Consider the following 12740-nt stretch of genomic DNA (forward strand, 5'->3'; position numbering starts at 1 on the left):
AGCTTGAAAAATAAGCCCCTCCCCTTCTTCATTAAGTGCATATCATTGGCCGGTCCACAAGCCAGACAAGCTCAAACTGCAAGTGATTGATGGATGTTGGGAAAGGTTAATTCATATTCAGAGTTGTTGATCAAAAGCTTATCACTGGACAGACCAGAAGAATTAAGCCGCAACTGTTTGGTGGATGCTGGCAAAAGCTAAGTCTTGTTAGTGGCTGCTGGGTTGGCATGGGCAGGGCGTATTTATCATGTCAATATGAACAGAGTATAGTATATCAGAACTCCGAAAGTGAGATGAAGAAAATATATAAAATGCCGTAAGGTCCTGGATAGCGCAAGAATTTGGTCAATAGACGAGCCTGCATTTTTTTAATTTATGCATTTGAATACTTGTCACCCATGTGCCCTGCTATCTGAATTTCACTCGCACAAATTGTTTTCTGGTGGACTTTAATCTATTTTGGTCTGTGGCTGGCCTGACAGGATCATCTGAAGCATCCAGAGGAGAAGGGGTTATAGGGGACAAAGTGATGTTTTTCTAGGTGGCATTGAGAATGACAGGCTACACATCGCAGGAAGACAAGAAACAAGTTGGACGGGAAGAGTGATCTTGTATATGGTGTACTGAGGGTCGCTTTTCCCCTCCAACTTATATGACAGAGACAGAGTGCGTGGTAGTGCCGCCGCCACACTCCAGGGTGTACTACCAGACATCAGCGTGGCTCAGTGGGAGTGCCCTTTCATTTGTGGATAGATTCACATACCTGGGCCATGTCATCAACAGGGAAAGGACCGATGATGATGACATCAAGAAGCAGACCACCAAGCTCACAATCATCGGTAACACACTGCTGAGGAAATTCTCCTGCGGCACAGAGGTGAAGTTGGAGTTATTCAGGAGCCACGCTACTCTCTCTACTGCAACTTGCTGTGGTCGTGGTATAGGGCTGCCTCCATGAACCGTCTTAGGGTTTGTCATAATGACATCCTCAAGCGGTTTCTGGGTTTTCCTAGATGGAGTAGCTCATCCCTGGCCTTCACCAGGCATGGGATCAAATGTCTGGCTGTGCTGTGTTGCCACAATGCATACAGTATGAGGAGTAGAGTGGAACTATCTGGGAACTCCATCATCACCTCTGTCAGACAGAGCTTGACCTATGTATGTGGATCTATGCGGCGGGAGTGGCTGGGACTTCTGTTCGTGTAGATTGTGCATAAGTGTGCCGTGCACACACATATATATTATAAATTGTCTAATATTTAAACGTATATGTATCTAGTTCGATCTCATTCGTTTTTCCTGTCTTGTTTTTTATATATGCCGCTGGACGAAAAAACTATTATTATTATTATTATTATTATTATATATCTCATTCCTCCTGGGATGTGTAGCTTGTCTTTCCCAGGGCAAACTAGAGAAAAAATTATCTTTGTTCCTTATGCCCCTTCTCATTTTTGTGTGAACACTTTGCAGCTCACACAGCTTCCGAATCAGACTTTTTAATCTCGCACATTTCAGGACTCCACTGCACGCCGGATACACAAAAGACCCGCACGGAGAACAAAAGACACAGAATCATTGCTTACTTGCGGAAGGTGCCAGTGAGGGCGATGTAGATGAAGTTCTCGTAGGTCAGCCTGGCACCCTCGCCCAGGATGTTCATGTTGTAGGTGACGGAGGTGCCGCCGGGAGCCACGCAAGTGATGTGGGGCTGCATACACACCTCGTCCCAGGCATATGACACACAGGACCGTGGCTTGACGGACGTCCTCAGCCGCTCCTCCTGTGTGCCCGTCTTGGGGGTGGAGGGGAAAGAAAGGAGGTGAATATAGGAAAAAGAAGGGGAGTAGTAATAAAAGTAGAAAAATCAAACAACATATAATACACATACACACACACACACACACTCCAGCCGCTTCTCCTGTGTTCCCATCTTGAGGGTGAAGGGAAGAAAAAGGTTGTGAATATAGAAAAAAAAGAAAAGGGGAGTAAATAAGACCAGAAAATATAAATAAAATACAAAACATTCACACACCCCATTTGCTTATCTTGGGTGACCATCTGAAGGAAAGCAAAAAGAGGGGAAGGGAGAGAGAAATGTGGAGGAGGAGGGTGTATGTGGAAGAGAGACAGTGGATGAGAGATAATGGAGGTGGAAAAGACAGACCTGGTAAGGAAATATATGAAGGAGGGAGAGGGAGGGGCAGCAAAAATAGAGGTTAAGTGTAAAAATTAACCTTCTTCACACTATCTACAGGTCCTCTTCTCTACCCAGTGTTCCCTACCTGGAAGAAGACTGAGGGTTAGAGAGGTGTGGGGAAGGAGGATGTGCATGGAGGAGAGATAACAGAGAAACAAAAGACAAGAGGAAAGAGATATAAGAAGGGAAGGGGGGAATTGCAGTAAATATAGAGGCAAAATATAAAAAGCAACCTTCTTCACATTATCTACAAACGCTCCTTCCTTCCCAGTGTTCCATACAGAAATGACAGAGGGAAAGAAATATATAAAGGAGGGAAAGTGTGAGGGGGCAGTGAAAATGGAGGTAATGAGTAAAAAATCAACCTTCCTCACATTGTCTAAAGATGCTCCTTCCTTCCCAGCGTTCCCTACCTGGAAGATGATTGAGGGAGAGAGAGGTGTAGGGAAGGAGGATGTGCATGGAGGAGAGATAATGGAGAAACAAAAGACAAGGAAAGAAATATGGGGTAAACCAGGTATTGAAGTGAAAATGGAGCCAAAATATAAAAAGCAACCTTCTTCAAATTATCAATGAACGCTCCTTCCTTCCCAGTGCTCCATGTAGAAATGATGGGGGGAAAGAAATATATGAAGGAGGGAAAGTGTAAGGGGCAGTGAAAATGGAGGTAATGAGTAAAAAAGCAACCTTCCTCACATTGTCTAAAGAGGCTCCTCTCTTCCCAGCGTTCCCTACCTGGAAGAAGATTGAGGGAGAGAGAGGTGTAGGGAAGGAGGATGTGCATGGAGGAGAGACAATGGAGAAACAAAAGACAAGGAAAGAAATATGGGGTAAACCAGGTATTGAAGTGAAAATGGAGCCAAAATATAAAAAGCAACCTTCTTCAAATTATCAATGAACGCTCCTTCCTTCCCAGTGCTCCCAAGAGAAATGATGGAGGGAAGGAAATATATGAAGGAGGGAAAGTGGAAAGGACAGCGAAAATGGAGGTACAGTATGAAAATCAACCTCCTTTATGCTAGCTACAAATGCTTTCCACCCAGCGTTCCCTACCTGGAAGAAGGTGATTGGGACCTCCGAGAAGTTGTCGATGCGGAAGGGCGGCGGCAGCGTCTCGGCGTCCGTGAACACAATGAAGAATGTTGCGTCGCTGATGATCACCTCCACACGCAGGAAGAAACAGCGACCGTCATTGTCCCTGTGCAGTGAGAAAACCATGCCACTTATTGCCCTTTTGCTTCACCTCAATTATCCCCCATACAACTACAATCAAGTCCACCTCTATGCTGTCTAATGTACTGATGCAAGGGTTAACCAGAAGCTTCACTTTTTCTTCATGGGTTAATTTTAAAACAGCCTTTCTTCTTCTAAATATCCTCCTGCTCCACTTCAAACATGTCACAAACAACTACACTCAAACTCAACTCTATGCTGACTTATTAATGCAAGAGGTATCCAGTATCTTCACTCTTTCATCACAAAACTCTAAAACAGCCTTTTTTCTTCTAAATATCCTCCTGCTTCACTTCAAACATGTCACAAACAACTACACTCAAACTCAACTCTATGGTGACATTAATGCAAGATGTATCCAGTATCTTCACTCTTTCTTCACAGGTAAACTCTGAAACAACCTTCCTTCTTCTAAATCTCCTGCTTCACCTCAAACATGTCACATACAACTACACTCAAACTCAACTCTATGCCAACTTATTAATGCAAGAGGTATCCAGTATCCTCACTCTTTCATCACAAGTTAACTCTAAAACAGTCTTCCTTCAACTGAATCTCATCCTTGACAGACTCTTTCTGGGGAGCATTAACACACTCCCCAGTTCCCCTTTTTTTCCACAGAGTAAAGGAAACAGTTCAATGTCAAAAGCAAAAAACAAGAAAGCCCTATAAGTGTTGCTCCTGCAAAAGCATATTGAGCGAGGTGGCCAAAAGAAAGGTAGATTTCAGAGGAAGAGGCACCCTGATACTCAATTATTCTCCCTTCCCTCATTCTACCATTTACTATGAGCAGACATCCCACCTGATATTGAGGTAGAAAGAGTCTATTTTCTCTATTTGGAAGCCACCAGACCAGTAGCAGCCGGGCACGTCCCTAAGGCAGATGCTGAGGAGCTGCTCCTTGTCGAGGCGCGGCCAGTGGAAGGGCAGCCAGCAGCCCGGGATGGCCCGCAGCCACGTGGACTGTACACACGGGTCACTCTGAGGAACACAGCAGAAGGGATGGTCAGGAGGACGAGGAGAGAAAATGATAGGAATGATTTTTAGTCCTGCATTTTTGTTTAATCCATCTATCTATATCTTAGTTTATATCAACTATTAGTCAAGGCCTGAAGCAAATGACATGGTTCACCTACTCATTAGTAAATATATTAGCATCATCTCTTCCTCTATTTAGTGGTTGTTTGTGGTTGTATGATAACTGTTTTCAACTTTATTAACTATGACATTGTGTTCTGTCAACTTCTGCAGGCCAACATATCTGGTGTAATTTAATGTTCTTTGTGCTGGATCTTCATCCATCAGATTATCCCAATATTCTTGCTATCGTTCTCTTTCTTGGTGATCATTTCCTCATTTAGCCTTTGTACCACAATTATACTGACCTCCATTCTTATCATTACTTTTCCTCACCAAATAATCAATACATTATTTACAAAATCTAACCCACCATACAAGCCTGACAAGACACTCACAAAGGTGGTGGTGAAGCACTTCTGGGCAATCACCAGCTCATGGGACGACCGGTTCTCAATCTGGAACCTGGGCGAGAAGGTGACCATGTAGGTGTCCCTGTACCTGCCCCGCCCCGGTCGCACGTCCACGCCCACGATGTACACAAGGTCCGGCCGGTTGTCATGTGGACTGACCCTCAGCCGCCTCACCCACGTGCCTTGAGTCAGCGGCAACTTGTGGCAGTACTGACCACGGGCAGAGTGGGAAGGACAGGCATTAAAACTTCATACCATTATCATTACAGGCAAATACTTCTTCCTTTCTTATTGGCAGGATGGGAAGGACAGGCATTATAAATCTATTCCATTATCACTACAGGCAGATCCCTCTCTTTCTTATTAATAACAGTTGAAACAGTAAAAACAACTTCAGTAACACTTGTCACTATCCACAACTTACATCTGACTTCACTAAAGTTATATTTGCTAATCAGAAGGAAGGCAAAATGGAAATGTACAAGAGAAATGATCATATAGAAAAAACAAACAAGACAAAACCTTCCCTTATGATGCCCCTCACAGGAAAAGATCTCCAGGTATAAAATAATGTAGATAAACACTATAGCGTTTAACATGGGAGTGTGTGGGTGAGGGGAAGGACAGCATCAAAGCCTCCCATTGACCCACCTGTGCCTGGGAGCCTGGGTGCAGCTGGTTACCCACGCGTGCCACCACCATGGGGTTGGCCTCGCGGTCGCTGAAGGAGAAGAGTAGCGGCGCGGCACAGCGGGCAACCTCGTGCTCACTGTCCTGACCTGAAGAGCAGAACGGTGGGGTCTCTACACTAGGACAAGTCTAGGCACACTGGTTCATCTTTACCTCACAGCTTTATGGTTTGTGATAAAGTAATGAATATGCAACTTGATTCATTCCATTAGGCAATCTTTTACTCTCAGACTCGTGTGTTTCTTCTCTCCATGTTCTTGTCCCTATTTCTAACTTTTAATTTCTACCTCACAGTTTTATGGTATGTGACAATGTAATGAATATGCAACTTGATTCATTCCATTAGGCAATTTTTCCCTCACAAACCCAACTGTTTTTTCTCTCCATTCTTGTCACTATTTTTAAACTTATTCTTGTTTTGTTATGGCACGTCTGACTCAGTACTGTGAATATGCAATTAAGTAAGAACAGTTATGCAGGAACAAACGTACACACGGAGACGAACACACATATATATATATCTACAAATACCCACCAGCAGCGTCAACATTAACTCCCTCTTGTCTGAAGATGAGCGGCAGCCCTGTCTTGTTGATGAGCCAGTAGCCAGCATATGCCACCACCTGCAAGGACATCAGATATACAGTTAATTGTACAAAAGAATAGAGTAGATAGATAGGTATATAAGTAAAATAGAATAGAAAAGAATAGATATCCTTGACAGTCCCTAGACACATGGGCTGCACTTTGAGATATAAATTAAGGAGGCATGAAAGACTGTGAGAGATACACATAAAGATGCAATGTAGTGCCACGGCGACTAAGCCTGATGGGCGAGCCTCCTATAACTCCCTCTGCCAGGGGGGTACCTGTTTGGCCGACTGGTTAAGGAGTGGCTCTCCCGTTACGCTGGTCGTGGGTTCGATCCTCGGCGCCGGCAAACCTTTCCTCGTCTGGATTAATTTCTCGTGTGTTCCGTTACACACGGTGGTCATGTGGAAGTGTAGTTAAGAGAAAATTCTGGCATTTCAGCAGCAGTACAACAAAAGAGTGCAGAGGTATAAACAGCTCACACCTACCTTGAGAGCCCCTCCACACATGGGCCGCACTTTGAGGTGTAAATAGAGGAGGCGTTTCTGTGTGTCCTGCAGCTTGACGGTCACCAGGTACGCGGACGAGGAAGGGTTGAGTGTGATCTCGCTGCAGGGGCTCAGGGTGTCTGTCCAGAGTGTTAGAGTGACGCTCTCAGCTGGGTCGAGTGAGTGCAGGCTGGCGTCCTCCCCCGGCTTGACCCTGCCCTTGGGACTCCCGGGAATCTTGACCTCATAGTGCAGGTCATAAGGAAGGAGGTTCACCAAGGTCAGGGGGCTCACCAGGACGATAGTGTGACCTGGTTGAACCTGAGACAAAGAAAGAAGCTGGTTGGTGATATTTCCTACACTCAGATTTCAAAGAAAATAAATAAATATAATATTCTAAATATACTTACCTTTTTACAGTGCCTTTTTTCATGCAAATCATCATCATTAGCCATTATTAGTCCACTGCAAAACAAATGCCTTTCCCAGGATATCTGACTCTTCTCGGTCTGATGTTAGTATCCCAGCCTGCTTTAGCAAAGGTTCCTATTCAATTTCTTCACATGGTTCTGTCTGACGTTAGTGCCTAATCCTGCTCCGGCAAAGGTTCTTATTTTATCTTTCAATCTAATTCTCAGTCTGCCCTGACTTCTATAATGCCTGGGTTACCATTCAGTTACTTTGGTTGTCCATATTTTATCAGTTTTAAAGGCCTGACTAATCCCCTTCTTAGTCTTGATTATCACCTATGTAATACCCAGCAATTTTCTCTTCAATATTCCACACAAGCAAGCAAGCACTGACCCATCGGCTGAAGGGCGGCGTGTAAGGGCCCGGCGAGGGAGGGTTTGCATCAGCCGGGAAGTTGTCCTTCTTGATGTGCACACAGAACCTGGATGATGTAATGATGGTGTAAGGAGATGTACAGTAACTACAACCATGCTTATGTCTCATGATTCAAAGCATCTAAAGCTATTCACCAAGCAAGCTTCTATGCAAAAAGCTATCTTACATAATGAATAATTTAATGCAACAGGGTAGTATATTTTTGCATCAACAACAATATTAATGAATGTCTGCTTATCCTAAGATCGTTTACAGCTTATCATCATGCAAATCTGTGAGCAAAATACTATATCATATAATGACTACCAGCAAATGCTAATGGAGCAAGAGTACTTTTGTATTAATGAATCAAAATTTAGTTCATTCAACAACAATAAAAATATCTAATGTAAAAATCTATGCTAATATTGAAAAAAAGAAAGATGAAAATACTATACCAGTCTGTGAGAGCTATTACAAATGCAAACAAGGAAGCCATATAAAAGTTCTAGGCAGAGGAATCAACAAGAACAAAGCAGAGCCAGAGGGAAATAAGGAGATGGACTGAATGCAAGGGAGAAAATTAAAGGAATGAAAAGTGTATAAAATTACTTCAGCTTTTCAGTTTACATATGGACTGTTATAGGAGGAAAATAACTGGCAATGCTGGAGGTGAATTAAATATGAACAATGGTACATGGGAAGAGAATGAGCTGAGCATGATAGATCCTTTCGAGAAGAGGTTAACAGCTTCATGGAGAGGGAGGAGAGGTGGTGTTAGTTGGTTATAAAAGCTGCCCTGTGTAGGCTGACTGACTGGCCTCTTGCAGACTTCTTATGTTCTTACAGGAGGCGTTTAGCGTAGAAGAGGCGACCAAACCAATTAAAGCGGTATTCTGCGTTTGGTGGCATATTGCAGCTGAATTCTTGCTGCATTGTGTGATGAAGAAAGTTGAGGAAACGGCAAATTTAAAGCAGGTGATTCATAGGCCTATAGCTGCAAAATTTTTCTGTTGAACTCGGTGGCATGGGCCGTGTAGAGCCTGGTGGTCGCTTTAAAACACAATTTCCTCAAAACTATAAAAATGACAGGTCACCCCTTTTACACTAAATGCCTCATGTGTTCTTACAATCCACACACACACACACACACACCCACACTCAGCAAACATTCTCCCGACCTAAAACAGGGCATCTGAGCATTGATGGCCGCACACACTCTAGGGTCGGCCCCTTCCTGAGGTATTCCCTGCCAGCGTAGCGGCTCCCGGCAGTACAGCCAGCCCACTCCCGTCGAGGTGGCTGGTCGTACCGTGAGGCCGGCCCAGACATAAAGGAGTGGAACGGGAACTGTGCTTTTAGGGCCAACGTGCAGTACTCTGGAGTCTGGCAGGGAGGGAGGGAACAAAAGGGGTGTGACAAGCCGGCTACAAGGGTCTGCGTGATCACCAACAGCATAACATGTGGAGTAGGTATGGTTAGAAATTCATGTGCAGCCTCCCAGTCAGTACTCAGAGTAGGAAAATATCACAGTCAGTACTCAGAGTAGGAAAAAAACAGTCAGTACTCAGAGTAGGGAAAATATCACAGTCAGTACTCAGAGTAGGAAAAAAACAGTCAGTACTCAGAGTAGGAAAAAAACAGTCAGTACTCAGAGTAGGGAAAAAACACAGTCAGTACTCAGAGTAGGGAAAAAACAGTCAGTACTCAGAGTAGGGAAAAAAAACAGTCAGTACTCAGAGTAGGAAAAAACAGTCAGTACTCAGACAGTCAGTACTCAGAGTAGGAAAAAAACAGTCAGTACTCAGAGTAGGGAAAAAACACAGTCAGTACTCAGAGTAGGGAAAAAACAGTCAGTACTCAGAGTAGGGAAAAAACACAGTCAGTACTCAGAGTAGGGAAAAAACACAGTCAGTACTCAGAGTAGGAAAAAAACAGTCAGTACTCAGAGTAGGGAAAAAACACAGTCAGTACTCAGAGTAGGAAAAAAAAACAGTCAGTACTCAGAGTAGGAAAAAAAAACAGTCAGTACTCAGAGTAGGAAAAAAAAACACAGTCAGTACTCAGAGTAGGAAAAAAAAAACAGTCAGTACTCAGAGTAGGAAAAAAAAACAGTCAGTACTCAGAGTAGGAAAAAAAAACAGTCAGTACTCAGAGTAGGAAAAAAACACTACTCATAAAAACTGAGTTGATGTATGAACACTGAACTGAAATATGAAAAGGAAATGTCAAGATAACGACTGATAAACCTTAAATTCGGCGATTCTTGATTTTATACAACCTCAGCTTGGTAATTTTTCTGAGTGCTGTGCATAGCCATGTAGAAGTAGATTATTTTGAAGGACTTTTTAAGGCTGCTTCAAGGGGGTTGTCTATTTTTCCACTGTAAGTGAGGCAACTCAAAGACAAAATAATAAATAAAGATACAGAAAAAGACTGAACAGGAAGACTACTTTTTTTTGTCATCATCACCATCATCATCATTATTCATCTTTCGTCAATTTTCTTCTTTTTATCATGAGGTTAGATGTTCGATGACTGTCCTTAAACTGTCTCTATCAAGAACTTCTTCCTCATTAACACCAAAGGCAGGTATATCCTTCTCCAGACATTTCCTTTAAGTTCTCTTTGGTCTGAACACTATTTTTTGAGTGAGCTGAATTTATTCCTCCTCATAAGAACATATCATAGGTTTCAGAGGGCCAAATTCAACATGGATAACACCTTTCTGGGGAATTTAAGTTATTCTGCCTCATTGGAAAATAACATTGTTTGGGAAGGGTCAAGTTTTACATATATCCAGCATTTTTTCCTTGTGTGAGTACCAACTGGAATGCTGCACACAAACTGGCAAACATACCCTGCTCAAAATAAGGTACAAAGAGAGAACTGTGATGAACCAACGGTGTATATGCAATGAATGAGCTCTGACAGGTTTTTATTAACACATCTCCAATGTTTAGGAAGGAAATGGCAGTGTTATTGCATTGTTGTTGGAAGTGAAAGCTGCATCAACCAACTTAAAAACAGTGAACTGGATCCATCAGAGTTACTCAAACTTTCTCCAAACTCCTGTAAACTTTTATTCACAAGCAAAGAGCATTTTCTGCATGGGTGAAGGATGATAACATTAGATAATTTTGACTTTTATGGGACAGGGGACATGCTGAGAGCAATACCAGAATGTTGACAATACACTGGCTCAATAAAGGGTAGACAGAGTCCCCTACTCAGACTGATAATAAATGTTGCCACTCTCTTAAGGGCAATAATATGATTTCCAGTAATGCAGCACAGGAGGATTTACCATATACTGGAAGAATTCAACACAGTTACTCTTAAAAAGGTGGCAAGCAAACATGGAGACAACTTAACAAAATATTCCACCCAGAGCAGTACACTTGGAAAAGCTGGAATGAATAAAAAAATAATTCTACAATATAAAGGACAAAATAATATGCATACAATAAAATGCTTTGCCATCCATAGCAGCACACTCTGAGAAGCTGGAATGAGTAAATAAAAGAAAAAAAAAGCTTTCATAGATTAACAACAAAAAATAACATACAGTACCCTCTCGAGTTTCGCGCTTGCTTCATTCTGAAGATATAGCGCTAAACTCGAGGATTGCGAAACTCGAGGTATTGAAATACATGAAAAAGTGCCTGTGGAAAAAAATTACATTTTTTTTCGACTTGACTCCCTTGTTATCACAATTTTTTCGACTTTACTTTCTTGTTATCTCAAAATACGTACCTTGGTAATAGGCAGAAAATGGAAAGTGAGAACAGGTCATTCTAAAGCCGCAGTTGAAGGCGGCTGCCTTACAATTGGCTGGCAGTTCTGAATACACGCTTGTGATCCACGTGGTGTCGTCTGCTAATGTAAGGGTGGTTGCTCGCGGTCACCCGTGGTACAGTTGGACAAACCTATAGCTTCTGGTAGTTTTCTGTGTGTTATGGTATAATCTGCTAACTCTTTCTGTTATATATCATCAAATCACTAACATCATGATTGACTTTTCAATGCCTATTGAACGTAAACTGCCGCCGCAATCGCAAAACAGCTCGCAGAGAGGTTCAACTTGTTTACTGCTTCCCTATTTCCCTCACCGCTCACAAAGACCACAAGCAGACAAAAAAGAATAAATCCAGGCAAATTAACACTTTTAATGCTGTGTATTCCCACAGCACGCATGTGTGGTGGACAGCAGACTGACTAATTTCATCGGGGAGATATTTCTTGCAACACCGACCAGTGTATAGTGGACCTTTTTCTTCTTCTTTTGACCTGTAATACTTTGTATCGCTTCTTAGGTCCTCCTTTTCCACACTTTTATACTTCACAACATGCACTTAGGGCTGCTTTCACAGTCATTTTGTTTGTATTGATTGTTATCAGTCGCGGGGATCGCCGCTGTAGTATTTCCACGTGAAACTGGCCGATGGATAGTGATGTGATGTGATGGTGTCAGAGGTATTGCCTTTACAACGGCACCTCGTGGCGGCTGCGGGGTTAGCCTCGCCCCGCACCTTACCACACATTCTCAACACCTGTTGCTTTCTCTGCAGCCGCCACTACCCTGTAGGCCAATTTCACGTGGAAAACTATAGTGTCGATCACCGCCATTGGTAACGATCAAAACAAACAGTGACTGTGAAAGTGGCCCTTATTTACTTCACAGTGCGCACTTATACACTTCACCCTGAACTTAGGTGTTTTTCTGTTCTTTTCTTTCCCTGAATTTGGTTTTCTATGCCCTTTTGCTATTTTCCACTGTTACTTATCACCGTCGCTGCCATGCATTACAGGTCAAAAGAAGAAGAAAAAGAGGAAAACATCACCGGGAGATCTACAATTTTCATAGACTTGATGAAAAGATTTTTGGACTGTGGTTTCCCAGCACGGGGTGTTCTCTTATCTTGTTAATCAAGTAGTAAGCAAAGCAGCTCTGCCAGTCCATTTTACGAGTCTTTTGGTGGGCCATCTTCCACTGCTCCTCACTCCTCATGCAGCCACTGCCGTCATCTGTTTGTTTACATGCAGCCGTGAGGTACCCACATACCCACGCTCGTACTCACAACCGTTTTCCATTCAAACGGACAACCAACAACTCGCTCCCGGTTGGGCATACAGGCAACCGCAGTTGCCCATAGCCCCAATGGTTGGACACTGCCTTTTAAGGCAGCACGCATGACGCCGACGGTAGGTAGACGCGACCTG

The 12740-nt window shown here is 43.1% G+C and overlaps 1 protein-coding gene across 6 annotated transcripts in view; it reads right to left on the bottom strand.

Moving 5' to 3' along the window:
• Positions 1–12740, bottom strand: part of LOC127000711 (intermembrane lipid transfer protein VPS13D-like) — a 103127-nt gene that overhangs the window by 25849 nt on the left and 64538 nt on the right. For 5 of the 6 annotated variants that reach the window (XM_050864733.1, XM_050864732.1, XM_050864729.1 and 2 more), the window contains exons 55-62: positions 7497–7584; positions 6693–7013; positions 6149–6236; positions 5575–5702; positions 4909–5133; positions 4236–4414; positions 3254–3398; positions 1587–1795 (exon numbers count right to left, since the gene is read on the bottom strand). In XM_050864733.1, the coding sequence (XP_050720690.1) occupies positions 1587–1795; positions 3254–3398; positions 4236–4414; positions 4909–5133; positions 5575–5702; positions 6149–6236; positions 6693–7013; positions 7497–7584 (1383 nt within the window). Of the gene's footprint in view, positions 1–1586; positions 1796–3253; positions 3399–4235; positions 4415–4908; positions 5134–5574; positions 5703–6148; positions 6237–6692; positions 7014–7496; positions 7585–8698; positions 8904–12740 lie in introns of all 6 variants that reach the window. The other variant, XM_050864731.1, reaches the window with a different exon arrangement.

The sequence above is a fragment of the Eriocheir sinensis genome, chromosome 19 (assembly GCF_024679095.1).
Source record: "Eriocheir sinensis breed Jianghai 21 chromosome 19, ASM2467909v1, whole genome shotgun sequence".
In the NCBI taxonomy this organism is placed as follows: Eukaryota; Metazoa; Arthropoda; class Malacostraca; order Decapoda; family Varunidae; genus Eriocheir; species Eriocheir sinensis.